General features: G+C 41.2%; 1 protein-coding gene across 4 annotated transcripts in view; it reads left to right on the top strand.

The window, feature by feature from the left end:
* Window positions 1-1287: 1287 nt before the first annotated feature.
* The window catches only part of LOC124612308 (mesoderm induction early response protein 1), a 204232-nt gene continuing 183940 nt past the window's right edge, over window positions 1288-21579 (top strand). For 2 of the 4 annotated variants that reach the window (XM_047140430.1, XM_047140428.1), the window contains exons 1-2: window positions 1288-1409; window positions 1531-1692. In XM_047140430.1, coding sequence (XP_046996386.1) covers window positions 1620-1692 — 73 coding nt within the window. In that variant the 5' untranslated portion in view covers window positions 1288-1409; window positions 1531-1619. Of the gene's footprint in view, window positions 1410-1530; window positions 1693-21579 lie in introns of those variants that run through there. The other 2 variants (XM_047140431.1, XM_047140429.1) reach the window with 1 other exon arrangement.

Below are 21579 nucleotides of genomic sequence, written 5' to 3'. Positions count from 1 at the left end.
TTGGTAGCATAGTTTTACTCGTTACTGTCCTGTGCCATAAACTTCTGTGACACTGTAGCAAAAAAGTAGGTCCTATTTATTCTAAAAAAGTGAATTGAACATATTGTGTTAAGCTGATAATAGAAGATCTTGCAGCAGTGTATTCCAGGACATATGGATTGTTAAGCTTGTTTTGCTTCCTAAAATTATATATGTTTCGTAACAAGAGCGAATTAACTCGGACAATACTGCAATTAAACCTTTCGAATAGACTATGAATCCCTCTTTAGCTTTCAGAGTAGAGTTTTATATTCTGGAGCAGAAGTCTATAATAGGTTGTTGGTAGACTTCAGGCAGGAAACTGAAAAACTGGAGTCAGAAACAAACTAAACTACAGCTTGTTGTCTACACCTGTAATTTCTAAGAATATACTAATTTTGAAACCGGTCTAAAACTGTAAAAATATTATCTCTAACTTATAAGGACTGCTATATCACACAGCTGAGACACTGAGACAGCGGCGCATTATTTTCCTTCGTGAAATCCTCCTTCGGGATGGCATATGTAGCCTCATAAGTGTTATGTATGATTTCACTCAATGCTTGTTTGGAAAGTCTAGTAGAGAATTCTTGCTCCTTGTGGCTTCTTCCTGTTACCAGGGATCTTAACATTAGTATCAACTACTAGTGTGGAGTAATTGCTCCCATCGTACAAGTATTTTTCATTACTATACAATTCGTCATGATCGTCGTAACATAATTGTGTGTTTCCAAATCTATCCGCAAGTAAACAAGCTGGGCCGTCAGGCTCGTCCTCCAGCTAGCGGATAAAATTTATGTGCAAAACTACCTTCGCTTAAGCTGTCATTATATAGACCATTCTGACCGGTCTTTCCGTTTCTTGCATTTTGTTTGAAGTATTTCTTGCAATACATGTTACTAACACCCAAACCATAACAGAATTTTCTTCATTACGAATTTCTGAGTAAATGAAATAAATTTTGAGGTTGCAACTGGCTAGTCGCTTGGCACTGAAACTGTTCTGTTCTATACAGACAGATGGAGAGCGATTGGTTGATTGAAATTTATTTCAAGTGAACATGCCACATTTGTTGTGATTTGTTGCATGCATAGACATTTGTACATATACTTTGCGCAGCAGATCGTTGCGCGTGGACAGGCCTAGAAACCACCGTGACTATGTTGTGCCATAGTTAAGTTAGACTGTTGTTTGTTGTTCCCGGGCGCAGAGGGGGAATTATATCGATCATGATAGCGTCGATTTAAGTGTAACATCTCTGGGAATTCAGGAAAGTAGTGGCAAAATCTTTGACTTTAGCTTGGTGTGGTGTGTTGTTATACGGAAGCCGAATAAACACAAAAATATACTTGTTAGTAGAAGTTACGTTGGTGACTTTTAGCAGACCAATGGTATGTTTCCTTAATAATTGAGTGTGATAAACGATTACACCTATATAGATGGACATTTTCTTGTTGTTAGAGTTCATTACAGACATTGTCGGATTATGCATTCTTCCCATTCTTTTCGCAGTTGACAATTAACCGACGAGTAACATCGTTTACGAGAGGCAAACATTTAAGCCCTGTCGAACTCTTCTCTGGGTTTATCTGGACAACCTAATGAACGAGCTGAAGTCTTCTAACACTTCTCAAGTGCACTCAGCCCAGGCAGTCATCAATGGGAGTGGACATGGTATGTTTGCCTTTTTTACTAATTGTTTAATTCATCACTCGTACGGTGAAATCACACTTTGTTTTGAAACTCCTTTAGTTCCTGTGTTTACTTCCCCAAACATTTGGACAACTGTTTAGTTCAAGGAAGCAGTGTTTAACTGTTTATAATTTACAGTGTTTATATTTTTTCACTCGGTTATTAATTCAACAGTCATTAGTTCAGTTGACAGGATGATCAACACCGGCTACTCGTCTTTTTCTATACCATGTATCTTGAGATGTGTAGAGATATAAAGACATGGCACAATTTTCGATGTAGAAGACATAAACTTTTAATTAGAAACAATCTCTGACGAAGCAAGACTTGGTCATCAGCTTTAAGGTTACAGGAAATATAGGAAAAGATTTATCTGTGATGTGTAATGGGTCCTTCTAAAATCAAATCATATCTCAAAATCGACTTCAAAACCAAAAACACTATCGGTAACTAAACTGCTTTTGCGGCCAGCCTGTCAATTTGTACCCAAGAAGTAAGTAAGCTACTGAAAAACTGCAGTGCTAAAGGTTCAGTGCATGGCAAACTGCTCGTTTATTAAATCGAGAGAAACAGTTTTGTGGGAAGAAAGAAGTTGTCAGGTTCAAAAATATGAGAGTGAAGGATAATTAATTTGAAGCAACTGTCTAATAAAAGAAGCAATTCTTTTGCCAGATTGTGAAAGATTCGATTAAGTAAAACTTCTTATTCAGATTGACCAATGCTCGAATTCTTATGTTAATGGAGAGATAAATTGGCACAGGCCATGAATTATCTGCTTAATAAAACAAACAACAACTGGCCTTTGGCGGATTATTTGTGTGTAAATTATATATGGCGATTCTGGCATTTGCTAAATCGTTATCCGATGACTGTATTAAGCTTTTTTGTCATTTTCTGAGATCGTTCCAAGTGAATGCTGAGATGGTTTCTTCAAGCATCCACTAGGAGTGATTACCTTTTTGAGCTCTGTTGATAGCGCATCAGTAGCTAATGGTAAACCTCATATTTTTGTTGGGTCTGCTACCAGTTTGCGAGTTCAGATAAACATAATATTTCAGTGGTTCAGCTATTGAACCAAAATATGATTTTAGTTTCATTTTAGGATCAAGTAACCAATATTAATATTCCCACAATTTTTTGAAAATACGTTTTGAATTCTAAACTCTAATTTCATTTCTTCTGAAACTTGCTGGCAGATTAAAACTGTGTGCCCGACCGAGACTCGAACTCGGGACCTTTGCCTTTCGCGGGCAAGTGCTCTACCATCTGAGCTACCGAAGCACGACTCACGCCCGGTACTCACAGCTTTACTTCTGCCAGTATCTCGTCTCCTACCTTCCAAACTTCTGTTGTTAATGGAAGCAGAGTTGAAATTTCCTGTGACACTCCTGTCACTCCAGGTGACTTCCAGCATGACATCTTCATGCCAAACTGTTGCTGATTCTATCTGCAATCTGTGTCCTATTTGTGTTAGGTGATTAGTACAGGTGTTAATTTTTTGTCCAAGGTATTAGGAAGACATACAAACTCTGTGGCTACCTGAAATAAATAAATAATTAAAGTTTATTTCTGAAAATGAAAAAAAAAAAACGTGATAATGAAAATGTTTTACAGTATACTTGGTTCTAGGACACTACCCATCTGCTTTCATCCGTGATGTAACTGCTCTGTGCCTTGATGTGTTCTGTACATCATTGATCTGTGATGTGTGTGTTTGAGGTGGAAGTGAAATTTTCTTGTAGAGGGCACAGTTTATGAAGAGGTAGTGCGCTCTAGCGGTTGTGTCATTCAGTGTGCTACTGTCGTGGTGATGTGGACTGTACAAAATTATGTGGTGACACAATGGAATATATTGTGCAGAATGTTGTGAGATAAAACAATGTTGTAAATTCTAAACTGTACTCTTAGGTATGTGCGTAACCACTTCATAAGTGGATCAGTACTTTTAATTGAATTTAATTGAAAACATTGTTCCACTTACCTTCTCCCGTGTTTTCATTCAAAACATAGTTTATTCTACATTCTCCCATGATTAATTAAAAAAACGTTGATCCACCTGCAATGTTTTTCATCTTCTCATGTGTTCCACTGTATTGTCGTATCCAATTCATCATTCCTCAAGTACGCTTCCCATAATTCACCGGGCGTACAGATACCGGCTGGAACACACAACAGGAAAACCACCAACACTGTAAGTGCACCTTTACTCTAGGGTTGAGTTATATAGATAAACTGAAGATTGGAGTACTGGCTGTTGTAGTTGCAGGGGGGGGGGGGGGTGTTATTGCTATCCTGGGCTAGAGTTGAGCTATATAAGTGACCTAAAGATTGATATATTGGCATTTGTAGTGGTTATTCATACCCTGATGTCGTGTTGAGGTATATTGGTAAGCTGGAGAGTGGGACACTGGGTTTTGTGCTGGTGGGAGTGGTTTTTGATATCCTGATCTAGAGTCGAGCTATATAGGTGATCTGGAGATTATAGAATGAAGGCTTTCATGGCCAGATGACACAGCTGCTGGTAAATCTTTTGGGATGTGAGGTCGTGGTCCAAGAAACTGTTCTATTCCTGACCTTTCGCCCAGGACTGTGCTGGTCATCCTCATAGGTGCTCTTCCACTGAGTCTTGTCGACTGACTGGTCGGACATCTGAGAGCAACATAAATACTGTAGGAAAGGGGGCATGGTTAAAGTAACATGTGATGAGCAGAGATAAAACTTAACTTCCAATTTTCATCTTGCCAAAGATAAAACTGTCTAGCAATTCTGCAGAGCTACTGCCCATATGTTGGTGAGTTTCATTGCATCCTCTTTCCTATTAAAATTATCCTGATGATTATAAATTACAATGACTTCTCTACATAGTTGTGGATAATAATTTGACGTTGCAGATAAAATTTTTGTTTCAGAAAACTTCACTTCATGGTTTCCTGATGGAAGAGCATGCTCTGCTACAGCCCATTTCTCTATATTTTGTAGTTGGCAAAGACTTTTGTGCTCTTTTAGCCATGTATTTATGCTCCTCTTGGTAGTTCCAATATAAACTTTACCACATGAGCACGGAATTTTGTGTACACCACATGTCGACAGAGGAGGGTGTTTATCCTTCACAGATCGGAGTACTTGACTTAGTTTCTTTGTTGGTCTACAGACTGGTCTGATATCATGTTTCTGTAAGATCATAACGATCTGATCCATTACTTTCGTAATAAAAGGGAGAGAAACTGTATTTTTCCGTCATTGTGGTTCATCCTTTGCCTGCTGAAGTACCTCAAAGCATGTGCAATATGGGTCCCAAAGGAGCTGACGTGTCTACACAAGGAAACAAGGTTGAGAGTGTGCACAGAGCTAAAGGAATATTATGAAAGAGAAAGTGAGCACTTCCTCAATAAAATTTTAACTTGTAATGAAACTTGGGTTCACTGTTACGAGCCAGAATCAAAAAGACAAAGTGGAAGCACACCAACTCACGTGTCAAGAGAAAATTGGAAACCCAAGCATCAGCAGGAAAGTCATGTTGACTCTCATGAAAGCCATGAGAGAGAGAGACGTGGATCTCAGAGGAGAGATGTGTTTCTGCAGCAAGACAATGCATGTCCTCATATTGCTCAACTAACCTGTGAAACCATTGACAAAATGGGCTGGGAAGTACTGCCTCATCCCCCAGTCTTGATTTAGCACCTAGTGATTTCCACTTGTGTGGTGCACTGAAGGTGGAAAGAGGTTCCAGGACAATGAGAACATGAAAAAGTTTGTGGGAAATTGGTTCAAACATCAAGATAAAGAGTTCTTTGCACCCGAAATAAAAAAAGCTTGTAGCCCATTGGAACAAGTGCATGAATGTTCAAGGGGATCATGTTGAAAAGTAGAAAAAGTATTGTTTTGTAAAAATAAATGCTGTTTTCTCCAGACCAATTTGTCTCTTTAATTATTGAATGGCCTTCATATTTGTACTCTAAACATCACCATATAATTATTTCGTTCCCCCTAGACATTTTATATCACTGGGTAAGCGGTCAACATTTTTTGTTGCAGCATTGTGCACCTCTTTCTGTGCTAAAGGCAACCTTAATGTTGAGTAATGAATGTCATTTTTCTTTCTAGTATCGTAATTAAGTACCTCAATGTTTGTTTTGAACTGTAGTGGATTATTTACTACAGACTTCATGAGGGAGTAAATATACTGTGAAGCATTAGTGAGAATGCTGAACTCCTTAAACAGATGTCTACAAGATGATCGCGGGTGAGCACCACATATTACTCTTACAGCACGTTTTGGGGCAATGAAGACCTTTTTTCTTAATGATGAGTTGCACCAGAACTTTATTCCATATGACATTACTGAATGAAAATAAGCAAAATATGCCAACTTATTGATTTTTGTCTCCCCAAAATTTTCAGTGATTCTAAGTGCAAATGTGGCTGAACTAAGTTGTTTTAGGAGTTCCAAAATGTGTTTTTTCCACTTTACATTCTCATCAATATGGACACCTAGGAATTTTGGAGTTTCCACCATATGTTTTATTTCACCTCCATGTGTTACACTTATCACTGGTGCAGTGCCCCTAGAAGTGCAGAACTGATGTGTCTTTCTGAAATTCAGGGTGAGACCATTCGCAGAAAACCAGTAAATGATACTTTTGAGAGCTTTGTTCGCCATTTCTTCCATTTCTGTATGTATACTGGGAGTGATAACAATACTGATGTCATTTGCAAAAAGAACTAATTCTGTTTGTTGTACATTAGGTGGCAGATCATTTACATATATGAGAAACTAGTGGACCTAAGATTGAGCCTTGGGGAACCCCATATGTGATTCCTCCCCAGTCAGAATTATGTCCCTGGCTGTTGGTTGAATTACTTTTAAGTACATCTTTCTGCATTCTTTTGGTTAGATATGACATGATCCATTGGTTGATTACACCATCAATCCCATAAAACTTCAATTTTTCTTGAAGTATACTATGATTTACACAATCAGATGCCTTGGATAGATCACAGAAAATACCTACCAGTGTTCATTTTTTATTTAATGTTTGTAATATCTGGTGTGTGAACATGTAAATGGCATTCTCAGTAGAGCAACCCTTCTGAAACCCAAACTTTGATTTGCTGAGGATATTATTGTTGCCAAGATGAGATACTATTCTAGAGTACATCACCTTCTCAAAAATTTTGGAAAATGATGTCAGCGGTGAAATAGGTCAGTAGTTACTGACGTCTCTCTTATCTTGTTTCTTAAAGAGGGGTTTAACAACGGCATATTTTAGTCTCTCTGGAAAAATACCTTGAGTTAGTGATGCATTACATATTTCGGACAATACCATACATATCATACGGGAACAAATCTTTAGTACTCTATTGGAAACACAATCAAAACCAGAAAAGCTTTTATTCTTGAGAGAATGTATGACCCTCTTAATGTCAGAAGTTGGTGGTACATTCATATGATGTAATTTTATGAGAGTTACTTCTTCAACATATTGCTGTGATATTTCTCTTGAACTGTTGGTCCCTCTGCTTTCTACTATGTTTAAGAAATGATTTTTAACTACATTTGCTACCTGTGACATGCCATTTATAAGCCTTCCATTCAATTCCATAGTAATGTTATCCTCTTCTGTGGTTGGTTGTCATGTGTCTTGCTTCATTATATTCCATATTGCCTTAACTCTGTTGTCAGACATACTGATTTCTGACATTATGTGCATGCTTCTTGATTTTTTGATAACCTTTCTGAGTAATTTTGAGTAGTTTTGTAGTGTGCAACTACTGCAGGGTCTCTACTTTTTCTTGCCAAAAGATACATTTCCCTTTTCCTTTCACAATAGACTTTAATCCCCTTACTGATCCATGTCCCTTCTGATTAGCTTATGTGGAAAGCTATTTTGAAATACTTACATGAATTTATTATGGAATAGGTTGTTTGTTGTAAACTGCTCTTATAAACATTTGCCCTGTAGTCATTAATGATGGTAACTGACTTCCACTGCAGTGTATCCACACTGTAAGGCAGTATGTCATTTATCCTGACTAACTGTGTCATGATCAGAGAGAGCATTTGTTAATGAGTTATTTATTTTCCTCAATACGCTGGCTGTAAGGTCCTTCATAAGTTTTTTGTACTGTCCTGACGTTAAAAGGTTCAAAATTTTGCTTTGATAATCCTCTGTATTCATAACAATAGTAGCATTCCCTTTATCAGCAGGAAGAACCACTACCTCTTCATCTGCATTTAAATCTCTGAGAGCCTTCCTCTCACCTTTCATTAAATTAAATTCCAAAGGTTTACTGTGGCATAAGACCATGGTGGTTTCAATTCAAATTGCATTTGCAGTTTCCTTGGGAACATTTCATATACCTGCTTCTATATGCACGATAATATCCTCAACTAGTACTCTCTTATGTGTCACAGGATAGTTTCCTTCTTTTGCAAGGACGGAAATCTCGTCTTGAGATAACACTCTCTCCGACTTGTTAATAACAGTATCAGACATCACAGTATTGCTTGTAGTTGCTACATTAGTTTGTAACTTTCCGAACTTTTTCTTATGTCTACTAGTAGACGTTTCCATCACGGCTTTGATAGATGTAAGTGTAAGGTAATCTATTTTATTCCACAGATCTATCTGTACCTTACTAGCAAGGAATAAATGTGGTTTCAGTGACTTACGGTCAACAGAATCCATTTTTCGTCTTGTATGGCTGACTCATATATAAAAGATTCGTGTCATTTTATTGAGAAACTTGAAGGGTTAATTCTGGCTACTGTCCTTATTCACTATGATGCCAGTTAGTGAAACTATGATTTTTATAACGGAATATTTCTCCAGGAGATTTGACTGCTCTTTTTTGAAATTGCCGTATTTCAAGTCAGTTCCAGTGGGATAATGAATTTATGAGCAACTTGATGGTGTAGCAATGGGTAACTCATTAGGTCCTGCGATCACAATTTCTGTATGTAGAAATTCGAACAATCGGCTGATAAAGGTTTGTAGATGACATGTTTGTGGTTTGGTCCCATGGTAGAAAGGCTTTGGACAATTCTTTGATCATCTGAATAAAATTAATAAAAAAATCCAGTTCACCATGGAAATGAAAAATGATAATAGGATATTTTTCTTGGATGTTATGAGACAGTCTGATGGAAATTTGGGACAACAATTTTTTTTGGAAAGCAACACATACGGGCAGATATTTCCATAAAAACTCCAATCATTATCCACAACAAAAGAGAGGTGTCACTAAAAGTCTTGTCGATAGAGCCAAATGGATATGCACATCGGAACACTTGGACGCTGAAATTAAACATCTGAAGTAGGCTTTCGAGAAACTTTTGGCCATAGAACAGAAGACTGAAGGACAAGGATGAAGCGAAACAATGGAAAAATACAGTTTCTCTCCCTTTTATTAAAATAGTAATGGATCAGATCTGTAAGGCTTTACAGAAACATGACATCAGCCCAGTCTTTAGACCAACAAAGATAAATAAGTCAAGTACTCCAGTCTGTGAAGGAAAAACACCCTCCTCTGTTGACATGTGGTGTATACAAAATTCTGTGTACATATGGTATAGTTCATATTGGAACTGCCTAGAGGAGCATAACTACACGGCTAAAAGAGCACAAAAGTCTTTGCCGACTATGAAATATAGAGAAATTAGCTGTAGCAGAGCATGCTCTTCAGTCAGGAAACCACTAAGTGAAGTTTTCTGAAACAAAAATTTTGTCTGCAATGTCAAATTATTATCCACAACTATGTACAGAAGCAATTGAAATTTATAAGCATGAGGATAATTTTAATAGGAAAGAGGAGGCAATTAAACTTAGCAACATATGAACAGTAGCTCTGCAGAATCACTAGACAGTTTTATCTTTGACGAGATGAAAATTGGTAGTTAAGTTTTATCTCTGACAAGAATTATCTCTGCTCAACACATGTTACTTTGACCATGCCCCCTTCCCTACAGTATTTATGTTGTTCTCGGACGTCTGACCAGTCAGGCTGCAAGACTCAGTGGAGTAGCACTTCTGAGGATGTCAAGCACAGTCCTGGACAAAAGGTCAGGAACAGAAGAGTTTCTGGGACCACAACCTCACATCCCAAAAGTTTTACCAGCAGATCTGAAGATTGTCATACCAGATTTAGTAGCTGGGGGATGGAGGAGGGGTGCTGTTGGTATTTTGGTCTAGGGTTGAGCTACATAGGTGATTGGAGACTGGGATACTGACTGTTGTTGTGGGGAGGGTTTGTTGGTATCCTGTCTATATTTGAGTTATATAGATGAACTGGAGATCAGAAAACTGGCTTTTGTAGTTGTGGTGAGGGTGGGGGTTATTGCTAATATCTTGGTTTAGGGTTGAGCTACATAGGTTAACTGGAGGTTGGGATAATGTGATCTTATGGTGTGTTTCATATGGTTTTGTTGAGTTTTATTTTTTACCAGTTTCAAGTGTAATTTTTTCCCATTGTTGTGTCTCTAATGGTGGTGTTTCTATTATTGAATTTTTAGTTTGTCCCCACCCGAAACCCCTGTCTTCTCACATTTGTCCCACTGATTTCATTGGGTTCAGTCAGTGTATTGGTTTTGATGGTATTTGTATTTTTGCGGGCGTTATGATTTATTTTTTTCAAAATGTTGCATATGCTCAATAAAGGGGTTTTTGGCATGGTGATGATGTCATTGGTCAAAGCAGATGCGTGGAATCCCAGTCTCTAGAAATGCCAAATTTTGTAATCAGCAACACAGACAAATTCAGAATATTCTCCAACACTGTCTTTGAAATAAACATGCCCTGTTTGCTACCTGAAAATAACAGAAGTAAACAGACTAAAGGAACAACTCTTTGTGTATTTTGACAATACATAAACCATTCATTAAAGTAACACAATAGTGGAAAATCCAGGATGGATTGACAGTGTTATGATAAGGATATATTGTTACTGGTTATATACAGGAGATTTTGGGTGACAGACAGACAGACATACAACAAAAATAGCTGCACCATACATTAATATGTTACTTACATTATGTGCCTTTTGTATGTGAAACATTCTTTAGTAAAGCCACTTTAAAAAAGTGGAAGAGTAGTAATGTAGACAATTATAGGCAAATATCCTTGTTGATTGTGATTTTTTTTTTTAAAAGACAGCATGTAAATAGTAATACATCTAGGTCCATGTGATCTTCCAGACATGTGGCTTGCTGACAGGAAAGATGTATCAACAGAAAATGCAATTCATTCTTTTGTGTGTGATGCACTTGTAGGACTAAATACTAATTTGACAGTGGATATCTTTTTTTTTATTTTATTTACCAAAAACCTTTTATATGTACCATACGTTTTAGAACTTTATCGAATTTGGTTGGGGACTGAAATGGTATAGAATAAAAAAGATAAGCTACTTGTAGAGTATCAATGAGCAGGAAAGAGATTTGAATCAGATTGGCACACTGTAACATGGGGGTGCCTTGGGCTTTGATTGTGGTATCTTTCTTTTCTTAATGTGCGTGTCTAGTCTGAAATTAACATGTCAGGTGATATCAGAAGTTCAGTTTGTAAATCACAGGAGTGTCAGTGAAAGACATGGGATGTAAAATAATGATTTTGCTGTTGTAAGTCTGCTTCTTCAGTGACTCAGATTTTATTAAACACATATGTAGCCTACAAATAATTCATAGAAAGTAAATAGTTCCTAACTCTTCTGGAAACACGCAAAACAAAAGGCTTCTATATGTTGATACCTCGTGGTTGATACACTACTTTCGAAGGTTGATGAATGACTCGCGTGTTAGTCAGCAGGAGAGCAGTGTTCATAGGTTCGACTGGGGAGCACTCAAATATGAACCGTGCTCTCACCAAATCCATTTACTGTCAGTTCATTCGTCCAAAGCACAGTGGTTGCTTGAGCAGTTTGCAAGAACTGTACTACACTAGGCAGACAGGCTACCCCATGGGGCCAGATGCAGTAGGTAAGTAACAAGAAGTCCAAATCACAATCAAGGAGAAAACCACATCACACAGGTTTGTCATCAACACGTAAACTGGAGAGCTTGCTGTAAACATCAACTGGTTGATGAGTGTGCGGCAGTCCGCAACAGTCCACAAATGTGCCGCATGACCTGGCACTGGCAGATGTACCCTTCCTCACCATGGCTAGCAACCTCACTGGATGCATGCATGATTATATTGAGTGGTCTATTGATAAATCTGGCGGATTACAAGATTAGCAAAAAGGGTAGTGGAAAACTTAAGCTCTTGGTTTACTGAAAACAGATTAACTGCAACATAACCCAGTGCATACGGTTTCTGTCATTGAAATTTTGTTGAACCAAGGTTGGTGGAGAAAGGAACTAAGTAACTTTCACATTTTTATTTTTTCATGTAAATGTATTAAATAGGCAAAGGCTCATGTTACAGTGATTGAGTTTCTTTCTCCACCGCATATCACGTCTTGCAGCTGTCCATAATGTCGATGGGCTTGTAGTGTGCCACAGGCATAACAAGCCAGTAATTTGGCACCAACTTTATGATGTGTCATTGTTACTGTTCACTGTTGCTATGACAGGGTTGCCACAAGTTCTGGAAATCAGGGAATTTCAAATGTGTTAGGGAAATTTGAAAAACACTCTGGAGAAATCTCACTTTTGTCGCAGTAGATGAATTGGTTTGTTTACTGAGATGTCATGCTCTTAGTTGGCTGGGCGCAGCTGAGTACGTGAGCCACTTCCGTACTCCCTCATTCTTATTGCTTCTTCCCTTTCTACCTCTCCCCTCAGCTTGCAGTCAGTGCTGTCACCACTTCTTGCTGCTAGCTGCTGTCAAGAGACGGGGAGGCGTGAGGAGTGGTTTGTTTGGACCTGATTCTCAAGAGATTTTTGATATAGCAGCCGGAGACAGCTGTCATGTGTGCATGATTTCTGAGTGATTGTGGGAATGTGTGCATGCTCTCGTTTTCTGACAAAGGCTGTGCCCAAAAATTTAGTTGAGAGAGCTTGATTGTCTTTTCTACGTGCCTGTCTGTGGCTCAGCAATCATCTTTACGATGAGTTGCTACCTATCCTCATTAGTATTGATTCTCAGAGTATTCGTGCAAGTTATCTGTTGCCTGGATTGATCACAGTGGTCTCATTTCATCAATATGGTGTTTGTGACGTGTAAATAGCTGGCCACACCAGTGGACTTCCATGATGGGCCAAAACCGCAGGCCATTTCTGTGGGTGTCTGTAACGGTTCGGGCCTGCCAATCTGAAGCATGTCATTTCCCACTAATGTGTAGGCCCTGTCCACCGTGTCTAGTCTCACCGATCTGCCTGCTGGCCAAGTATGTTTGTGTGGCATAATGTGGCAGATTTTCACGGTTTATCCATGGACTCAGGACTGCAGTGCTCCTCAGCAGGCCAGAGGTCGTGGGCATGGATTTTAGTAATTGTGACAGTCTCACCGCAAGTATGTTGTAGAATGCTGTGTTTTATAGACATTTTACTTATTCTAATACATTTTGACACTTCAAAAGTAGTTTACGTATTATAAAATGTGGATGCTAAGAGGAAGAAAGTCGTGGCAGTCACTGGCAGTTTGTACGCTATGCACTTAAGTATCTCTTGAAAGAAAAACAACACAATACCTGTAAAATAGTAGACATAACACAGTGGGTAATAACCGACACTAACAAACATAGTAGAACCAACATTTTATTGGCAGACACCTATGGTGTTAGTTTACATAACTCTTCCCTGCCTTATACACTTATTTCAAGATGCCTACCTTTTCTGAGGTGAAGATATTTTAAATCCGTCTTGCGACTTCAATGAAATGCATATTTTTGTCACCAAATGTGTTTACTGGAATAAAATAACATCAGTGGTATTAATGAAACACACACACCACATGGCTTGCTTTCTCCATCTAAAACAGTTGATGTTAGTACTTAAGATTTTTACTCACACGTTTAGAAATACAGAAGTCCTTACATTTTTTGTCAATTGAAGAGTTCCTAGATAACAGAACACACCATGTCATTCTCAATGGAGAGAAGTCTTCCGAAGTAAGAGTGATTTCAGGTGTGCCGCAGGGGGGTGTCGTAGGACCGTTGCTATTCACAATATACATAAATGACCTTGTGGATGACATCGGAAGTTCACTGAGGCTTTTTGCGAATGATGCTGTGGTGTATCAAGAGATTGTAACAATGGAAAATTGTACTGAAGTGCAGGAGGATCTGCAACGAATTGACGCATGGTGCAGGGAATGGCAATTGAATTTCAATGTAGACAAGTGTAATGTGCTTCGAATACATAGAAAGATAGTTCCCTTATCATTTAGCTACAAAATAGCGGGTCAGCAACTGGAAGCAGTTAATTCCATAAATTATCTGGGAGTACGCATTAGGAGTGATTTAAAATGGAATGATCATATAAAGTTGATCGTCGGTGAAGCAGATGCCAGACTGAGATTCATTGGAAGAATCCTAATGAAATGCAATCTGAAAACAAAGGAAGTAGGTTACAGTACGCTTGTTCGCCCACTGCTTGAATACTGCTCAGCAGTGTAGGATCCGTACCAGATAGGGTTGATAGAAGAGATAGAGAAGATCCAACGGAGAGCAGCGCGCTTCGTTACAGGATCATTTAGTAATCGCGAAAGCGTTACGGAGATGCTAGATAAACTCCAGTGGAAGACTCTGCATGAGAGACGCTCAGTAGCTCGGTACGGGCTTTTGTTAAAGTTTCGGGAACATACCTTCACCGAAGAGTCAAGCAGTATATTGCTCCCTCCTACGTATATCTCGCAAAGAGACCAAGAGGATAAAATCAGAAAGATTAAAGCCCACACAGAAGCATACCGACAACCCTTCTTTCCACGAACAATACGAGACTGGAATAGAAGGGAGAGCCGATAGAGGTACTCAGGGTACCCTCCGCCACACACCGTCACGTGGCTTGCGGAATATGGATGTAGATGTAGATGTAGAATTTATGTCTTTACTTACCCTTGCCCCCCAGGGGACCCACAGATCTTTTTTGGGTATGCGTGTGGCGCATGTGGGTCTGTGAGATATTGCAGCCTTTATTCTTTTCCAGGCTGCTTTACCTTCTTCTTTTCCCTTTGCTCCTTTCTTTCCTTCTCTTGGTGTGCATCTTTATGTTGGCCCAACTATCCTCATGACTTTGCTTCTTCTTGCGGTTTTGGTTGCTTTTTCCTCCTCCTTTTTGGCTTTTTTCCCCCCTCAGGGATTTGATCTCCATCTCCAAATTTGAAATCTGTAGTGTGAGCCAGATGGCAAAGAACTCCCTCCCTAGCACCTTCCCCGTGGGTTCCTCCTCCTCCTCTTCCTCTTCCTCCTGCTCCTCCTCCTCCTCCCCCCTTTCCTTCTCCTCTCCCTTTTCCCCCTTCCCCTCCCTCCCCGCCAAAGCTCTTTGGCCTCCTTGCTAGGGCACCAGCTCGATAGCCAGTCCATGTAGTGGGGCTGTTGTGTACCCATCTGGCTGTGCCCCCTGACGACACAGGGATCACACTGCTGGTACTTGCACTGTGAACACCTTGTGCAAGCCTAGGAGTGGTTGCCCATCTTTTTGGGGTGTCGAAACTCCCGGCAATGACCGTCCTGCCAGGCAGCCATTGCTGTGACTGGGTGACACTCACGAGGCGAGCCCCTGTTCAGAGTGTGTGGTACCAGGACGGACATTTGGCACATGAAATGTGCTAAACCCTCTGGCCACTCTACTGCTTCCTCAACACAGTTCTGTCTCAGTTCCTGTTTCTGCCTTCCTGGCCTTACTCTCCTTCGATACACTGGGAGGTGGACCAGGTCTGCCGGCTTGGGGCGAAACCCTTTCCAGCTTCCTGATCTGTATCAGGACCAATGGAGAGACTTGTGCCACCACCAAACCCCTTTTCTTTGTGACAAGTTCAGTGAAGTTGAGTCATTAACCAAGATGAGATCTGGCTCTCTCCTTATAAAGACAACTTCTGTCAGTCAGCTTCCCTCTGTGCTTGCGACCGTTTAGGGGACATCCCCGTGACTATCGTTGCTCACAAGCCACTCAATATGACACAGGATGTAATTTTCCATAGGGACCTTCTCCTCCAGGTCGATAATGAACTTACAGCTAATCTGGAACAACATGGCATTCATTTCGTCTAGCATGTCCAGAAAGGCCCTACGGACCATCGTATAGACAAAGGTGCTTTCATAATTGCATTTCAGGGGGATACCGTGCCCAAGAAGGTCAAGGTAATGGTGTACAGGTGCAACGTGAAACCGTACATTTCGCCTTCTATGTGTTGCTTTCATTGCCTCAAGTTCAGCCACATGTCCTTGTGATGTGATGCCACTTCCATCTGTGGTGACTGAGGCCGCCCTCTTGCCGTTGCACCCCACTGCCTAACTGTGTAAACTGCTCTGGTCTCCATTCTCCCCACTCACCAGTGTGTCCAGTGTTGTTGTTGTTGTTGTTGTTGTGGTCTTCAGTCCACAGACTGGTTAGATGCAGCTCTCCATACTACTCTATCCTTTCCAAGCTCCTTCATCTCCAAGTAACTACTGCACGCTACATCCTTCTGATTTGCTTAATGTATTCATCTCTTGGTCTTCCTCTAAGATTTTTACCCTCCATGCTGCCCTCCAATACCAACTTGGTGATCCCTTGGTGCCTTAGAACATGTCCTACCAACCAATCCCTTCTTTTAGTCAAGTTGTGCCACAAATTTCTGTTCTCCCCAGTTCTGTTCAGTACCTCCTCATTAGTTACGTGATCTACCCATCTAATCTTAAGCAGTCTTCTATAGCACCACGTTTCGACAGCTTCTATTCTCTTCTTGTCTAAACTACTTATCGTCCATGTTTCACCACCATACAAGGCTACACTCCATACAAATACTTTTAGAAAAGAATTACCTACACTTAAATCTATACTTGATGTTAACAAATTTCTCTTCTTCAGAAACACTTTTCTTGCCATTGCCAGTGTACATTTTATATTCTCTCCACTTCGACCATCGTCAGTTATTTTGCTCCCTAAATAGCAAAACTCATCTACTAGTTTAAGTATCTCATTTCCTAATCTAATTCCCTCAGCATCACCTGATTTAATTCGACTATGTTCCATTATCCTCATTTGCCTTTGTTGCTGTTCATCTTATATCCTCCTTTGAAGACACTGCCCATTCCGTTCAACAGCTCTTCCAGGTCCTTTGCTGTATCTGACAGAATTACAATGTCATTGGCAAACCTCAAAGTTTTTATTTCTTCTCCATGGATTTTAATTCCTATTCCAAATTTTTCTTTTGTTTCCTTTACTGTTTCTTCAATATAAAAATTGAATAACATCAGGGATAGGCTACAACCCTGTCTCTTTCTCTTCCCAACCACTGCTTCCCTTTCAGGCCCCTCAGCCCTTATAACTGCCATATGGTTTCTGAACATTTTGTAAATAGCCTTGCGCTCTCTGTATTTTGACCCCTGCCACTTTCATAATTTGAAAGAGAGTATTCCAGTCAACGTTTTCAAAAGCTTTCTCTAAGTCTACAAATTCTAGAAACTTAGGGTTGCCTTTCCTTAATCTGTCTTCTAAGATAAGTAGTAGGGTCAGGTTTGCCTCATGTGTTCCAACATTTCTACAGAATCCAAACTGATCTTCCCCAATGTTGAATTCTACCAGCTTTTCCATTCGTCTTTAAAGAATTTGTGTCAGTATTTTGCAGCTGTCACTTATTAAACTGATAGTTCAGTAATTTTCACACCTGTCAATGCCTGCTTTCTTTGGGTTTGGAATTATTATCCAGTGTACGGTGTCCAGTGTACATGAAGGAAAAAAGAATTCAGGGAATAAAGATCCATGACCATCTCAGCTACTTTGATGCCCGGAAGAAGTTTGGCAGACTTCACCCTGTAAATCTGTCCTCTACCTTTGCTTCAGTTACATCTGCCCCTCCTCACCCCCTACCCCCATTGTGCCCTCCTTCCCTTTCCTCACCCTTGGCGGCTCACATCCCTTCCCCTCCAGGAGCTCCTCCTCCTCCTCTTCCTCCTCGGCCAGGGAAGACATCCTCTTCTCTGGCTCCTACTAGGGATGGGGCTCCGTCTTGTAACAACCCTTCCTGGCATTCTCAGCACATAAAGCTTGCACCCTCAGGCCAGAGGAGAGGCCTGTACCCCGAGGGCCCAAAGTTACCCACTCTGTCTGATCCCAACATCACTGCCACCTATTCCCTTACTGATAACGTCTCTCCTCTCCCTCTGAGGGAAAAGAAGCAGCAGCATAAGTGAAAGGACATGGCTTCCCTGGCTTCCTGAAGGGCTCTGCCCCCTCCACCTCATCCTGAATCAAGACCTTTTATGAATGTCACCCCATCCTCATTGGTGACAACCACTGACCAAGTGGCATGACCTCTCTTCGGCTTCTTTATGCCTCATCTGGACTCTCAGCACATGGTAGTCCAGTGGAATTGCAAGGGATATTATTGTCACCTCCTGGAAATACAATGCCTTGTTTCCTCCTGCTCTTCTTTCTGTCTTGCTCTTCAAGAAACGTACTTTCATGATGACCACTCTCCAACATTTCATGTTATTGGGCATTTTGCTGGAACTGTGCCGGCCTCGGCATAGCGTGCGTCTGCACATTGGTTTGCACCAATGTCTTTAGTGACTGGATCCCCCGTCATACCAACCTGGAAGCAATAGCAGTTAGAGTGTAGACGACTCTGGCAATCACCATTTGCAATGTCTACCTCTCTACAGGTAGGCCATTTCCTTATGTTGAACTGTTTACCCTTAATACAGCAACTCCTGCCCCCTTATCTTCTCCTTAGTGACTTCAGTGCACACCACAATCTGTGGGGGAGTGCTACTTCATCGGGTAGGGGACTTCTACTTGCCCAACTTACTACAGACATTGATTTGTGTCTCCTCAATGGCTGTTCCTCTACCCATGTCAGTGCCGCTCATGGAACCTTTATTGCTATCGATCTCACAATCTCCTCGCCTCTCTCGTGGCTTGCCTACATTAGTCACCCCATGGTCATCTTCGTGACAGTGACCACTTTCCAGTAATTCTGTCACTCCCCTGCTACCATGAAGCAGACAGACCCCCACGTTAGACATTCCACAGGGCCAGTTGGCATTACTTAAGTCTGCTACGCACTTCAGCACCTCTCTCTTGAATTGCATTGATGCAGTTGTATAGGGCATCTCTACCACTATTCTTCATGTGGCTGGCACTGCTGTCCCGCTATCCACAGCACCCTCATTGTGTAGCGGTACCGTTGTGGACCAAGGATGTAGCAGTCGCTGTCCAGGACAGCTGACGGGCGATGCAGCAATTTAAATGACATCCTTCCCAGACCATCCTCCCTGCTTTTAAGTGTCTCCATGCTAAGGCTCATTATCATATTAAGTGGAGTAAAAAGGAGTGCTGGGAGCACTATGTTTCCTCCCTGGAGATTTATAGCTCTTCACCACAGATCTGGTCCAAACTCTCTAACCTTCTGGGCCACCAGCAACGGTCAACTGTCCCGGGGCTTATCCTCCAAGATGCTCTTGTCTGCTGATCCATTGGCCTTGTTGAACACATCGCGACACACTAAGCGATAGCATCAGTGTCCTCTTCCTATCCTGCTACCTTTCTCCAACACAAACACTGAATTGAACAGACCCCCTCTGTTTCAACCATCGCCAAGCTGAACCCTATAATGAACCTATCACTGAATGGGAATTCTTTTTTTTAGGCACTATCTACTCAGTGTCTTAAACTGCATTTGGCTCAAGGGTGACTTCCCCTTACAATGGCAAGACAGTGTAGATATCCCCGTCCTTAAGCCTGGAAAGAACTCAACGTCTCTCAACAGTTACCGCCCAGTTAGCCTGTTGAACATATTTTGTAAACTGCTTGAGAGGATGGTTAGCTTCCAATTATGTTGGGTACTCGAATTGCGGGGCCTTTTGTCCCCGTATCAGTGTGGCTTTCGGGAAGGACGCTCTCTAACTGACTGTTTACTCAGATCGGAAACTGCAATCTGACAGTCTTTTACTAACCGTTGGCACCTTGTCGTGGTCTTCTTTGACCTACATAGGGCACACGACATGGCTTGCCACTATTGCATTTTAGTTCCCTCCATGACTGGGGCTTTCACGGATGCCTTCCGATTTTTATTCGCAGGTTTTTGTCTCACCGGCTCTTCTGATTTCGAGCTGGCACTTCACTCAGCACCCATCGCATTTAGGAGAACAGTATCCCACAGGATTCTGTGTTAAGTGTCACACTCTTCCTCATAGCCATCAGTGGGCTTATAACCTCTGCTGGCCCTCATCTTACCCCAACGTTGTATATTGATGATTTTTGCATTTGGTGCAGCTCCCACTCGGTAACGCCTGCTGAGTGTCAGCTCCAAGGCTCCATCCAGTGTATCTCTGCGTGGGCTGTCTCCAATGGCTTCCAATTTTCTCCTTCCAAAATGTGGTTATGTATTTTTGTCATTGACCCACAGGACACCCCAACCCAGAGCTTTATTTAGGTGACCAGCTCCTCGATGTTGCAATACAGTCCCGTTTCTTGGGCCTTATACTTTATAAAAAGCTGACATGGTTGCCACACTTCACCACCTGAAGACTACATGCATGCGGAAGCTTAATGTTCTCCGCCTCCTGGCCATCACATCTTGGGTTGCAGACCATGCTATTCTTCTTCATCTTTACCGTACGCTCTGGTCCTGTCCAGACTAGAATATGGAAGTCAGACTTATGGCTCAGTGGCTCCTTCCACTCTGAAATTACTTGATCCCATTGCCAGTTGGAATGTGTCTCAATTCCCTCTGCCGTGATCTCCATCTCCACTCACTGAAATGTGCCCCGTGTATTTCCTCTCACACTCCCCTTGGATGGTGCCTTGACTACGGATTAGGACCGACCTATTCCAGGGTCCTAAGGTCTCCATCCTCTCTATGGTCTTCTGGCATCTTGTATATTCTATCCATGCTATCGCCTTCTATACTGATGGTTCTAAGACGATAGATAAAGCGGGATATGCTTTCACATCTCCTACTGGCTTTGACCACAATTTATTGTCAGAATCATGTAGTGTGTTCACAGCAGAGTTGCTAGCCATTGCCAGGACCCTCCATTTTATTACTCAGGCCTCCCTCCACAGTGTTTTAATATGCGCCAACTCAATGAGCAGCCTGCTATTCTCGTCATTCTTTGGTCTCTGCTAGCCATGATCTTCTCTCCTCCCTTGGCCATGGCCCATGCTCAGTTTTCTTTCTCTGGGTCCCAAGTCGTGTGGGTATTCCAGGGAATGAACTGGCTGACTGTTTGGCTAGAGAAGCTGATACTCACCTTTCATTCCCTTCCATAACTCTAGCTGCAGATATGCAGATCTATGTCAAATCTCTCTTTGCCCAAAAGTGGAATGACATGTGGTGTGCTATTCCTCTCAGTTATAAACTCCATACAATCAAGTAGACTACTGCACTTTGGCGCTCTTCCTTCTTCTCCTTTTGTAAGGAGTTCACTGCTTTATGCTGTCTACATATTGGTCATACTAGGCTCGCCCATTGTTTCCTCCTGCGTAATGAACCATCCCCACAATATGGTTTTGGAGTCAGACTGATGGTATCCCACGTATTGGTGGAATGTCCCCTTCTTTTGGCCCTTTGTGCTAAGTATAGTCTTCCTTAACTTTAATAACAGCAGACAATTCATGGATGGTTATTTCTAAATATAAGGTTTTGCTCTACTCATGGAGCAGGGGCAGGATGGTTGTGGTTGGGGCCTCTCTTCGTATTTTCTCAGTCTGGAACCCCATGACCACTCCCCCATGGAAAGACCGCTCTTTTTCCAATTTTTAAATTTGGTCTAACCTTTTATGTT

The sequence above is a fragment of the Schistocerca americana genome, chromosome 4, assembly GCF_021461395.2.
Source record: "Schistocerca americana isolate TAMUIC-IGC-003095 chromosome 4, iqSchAmer2.1, whole genome shotgun sequence".
NCBI classification, from domain to species: Eukaryota; Metazoa; Arthropoda; class Insecta; order Orthoptera; family Acrididae; genus Schistocerca; species Schistocerca americana.
This window is presented reverse-complemented; position numbering and strand designations above follow the sequence as displayed.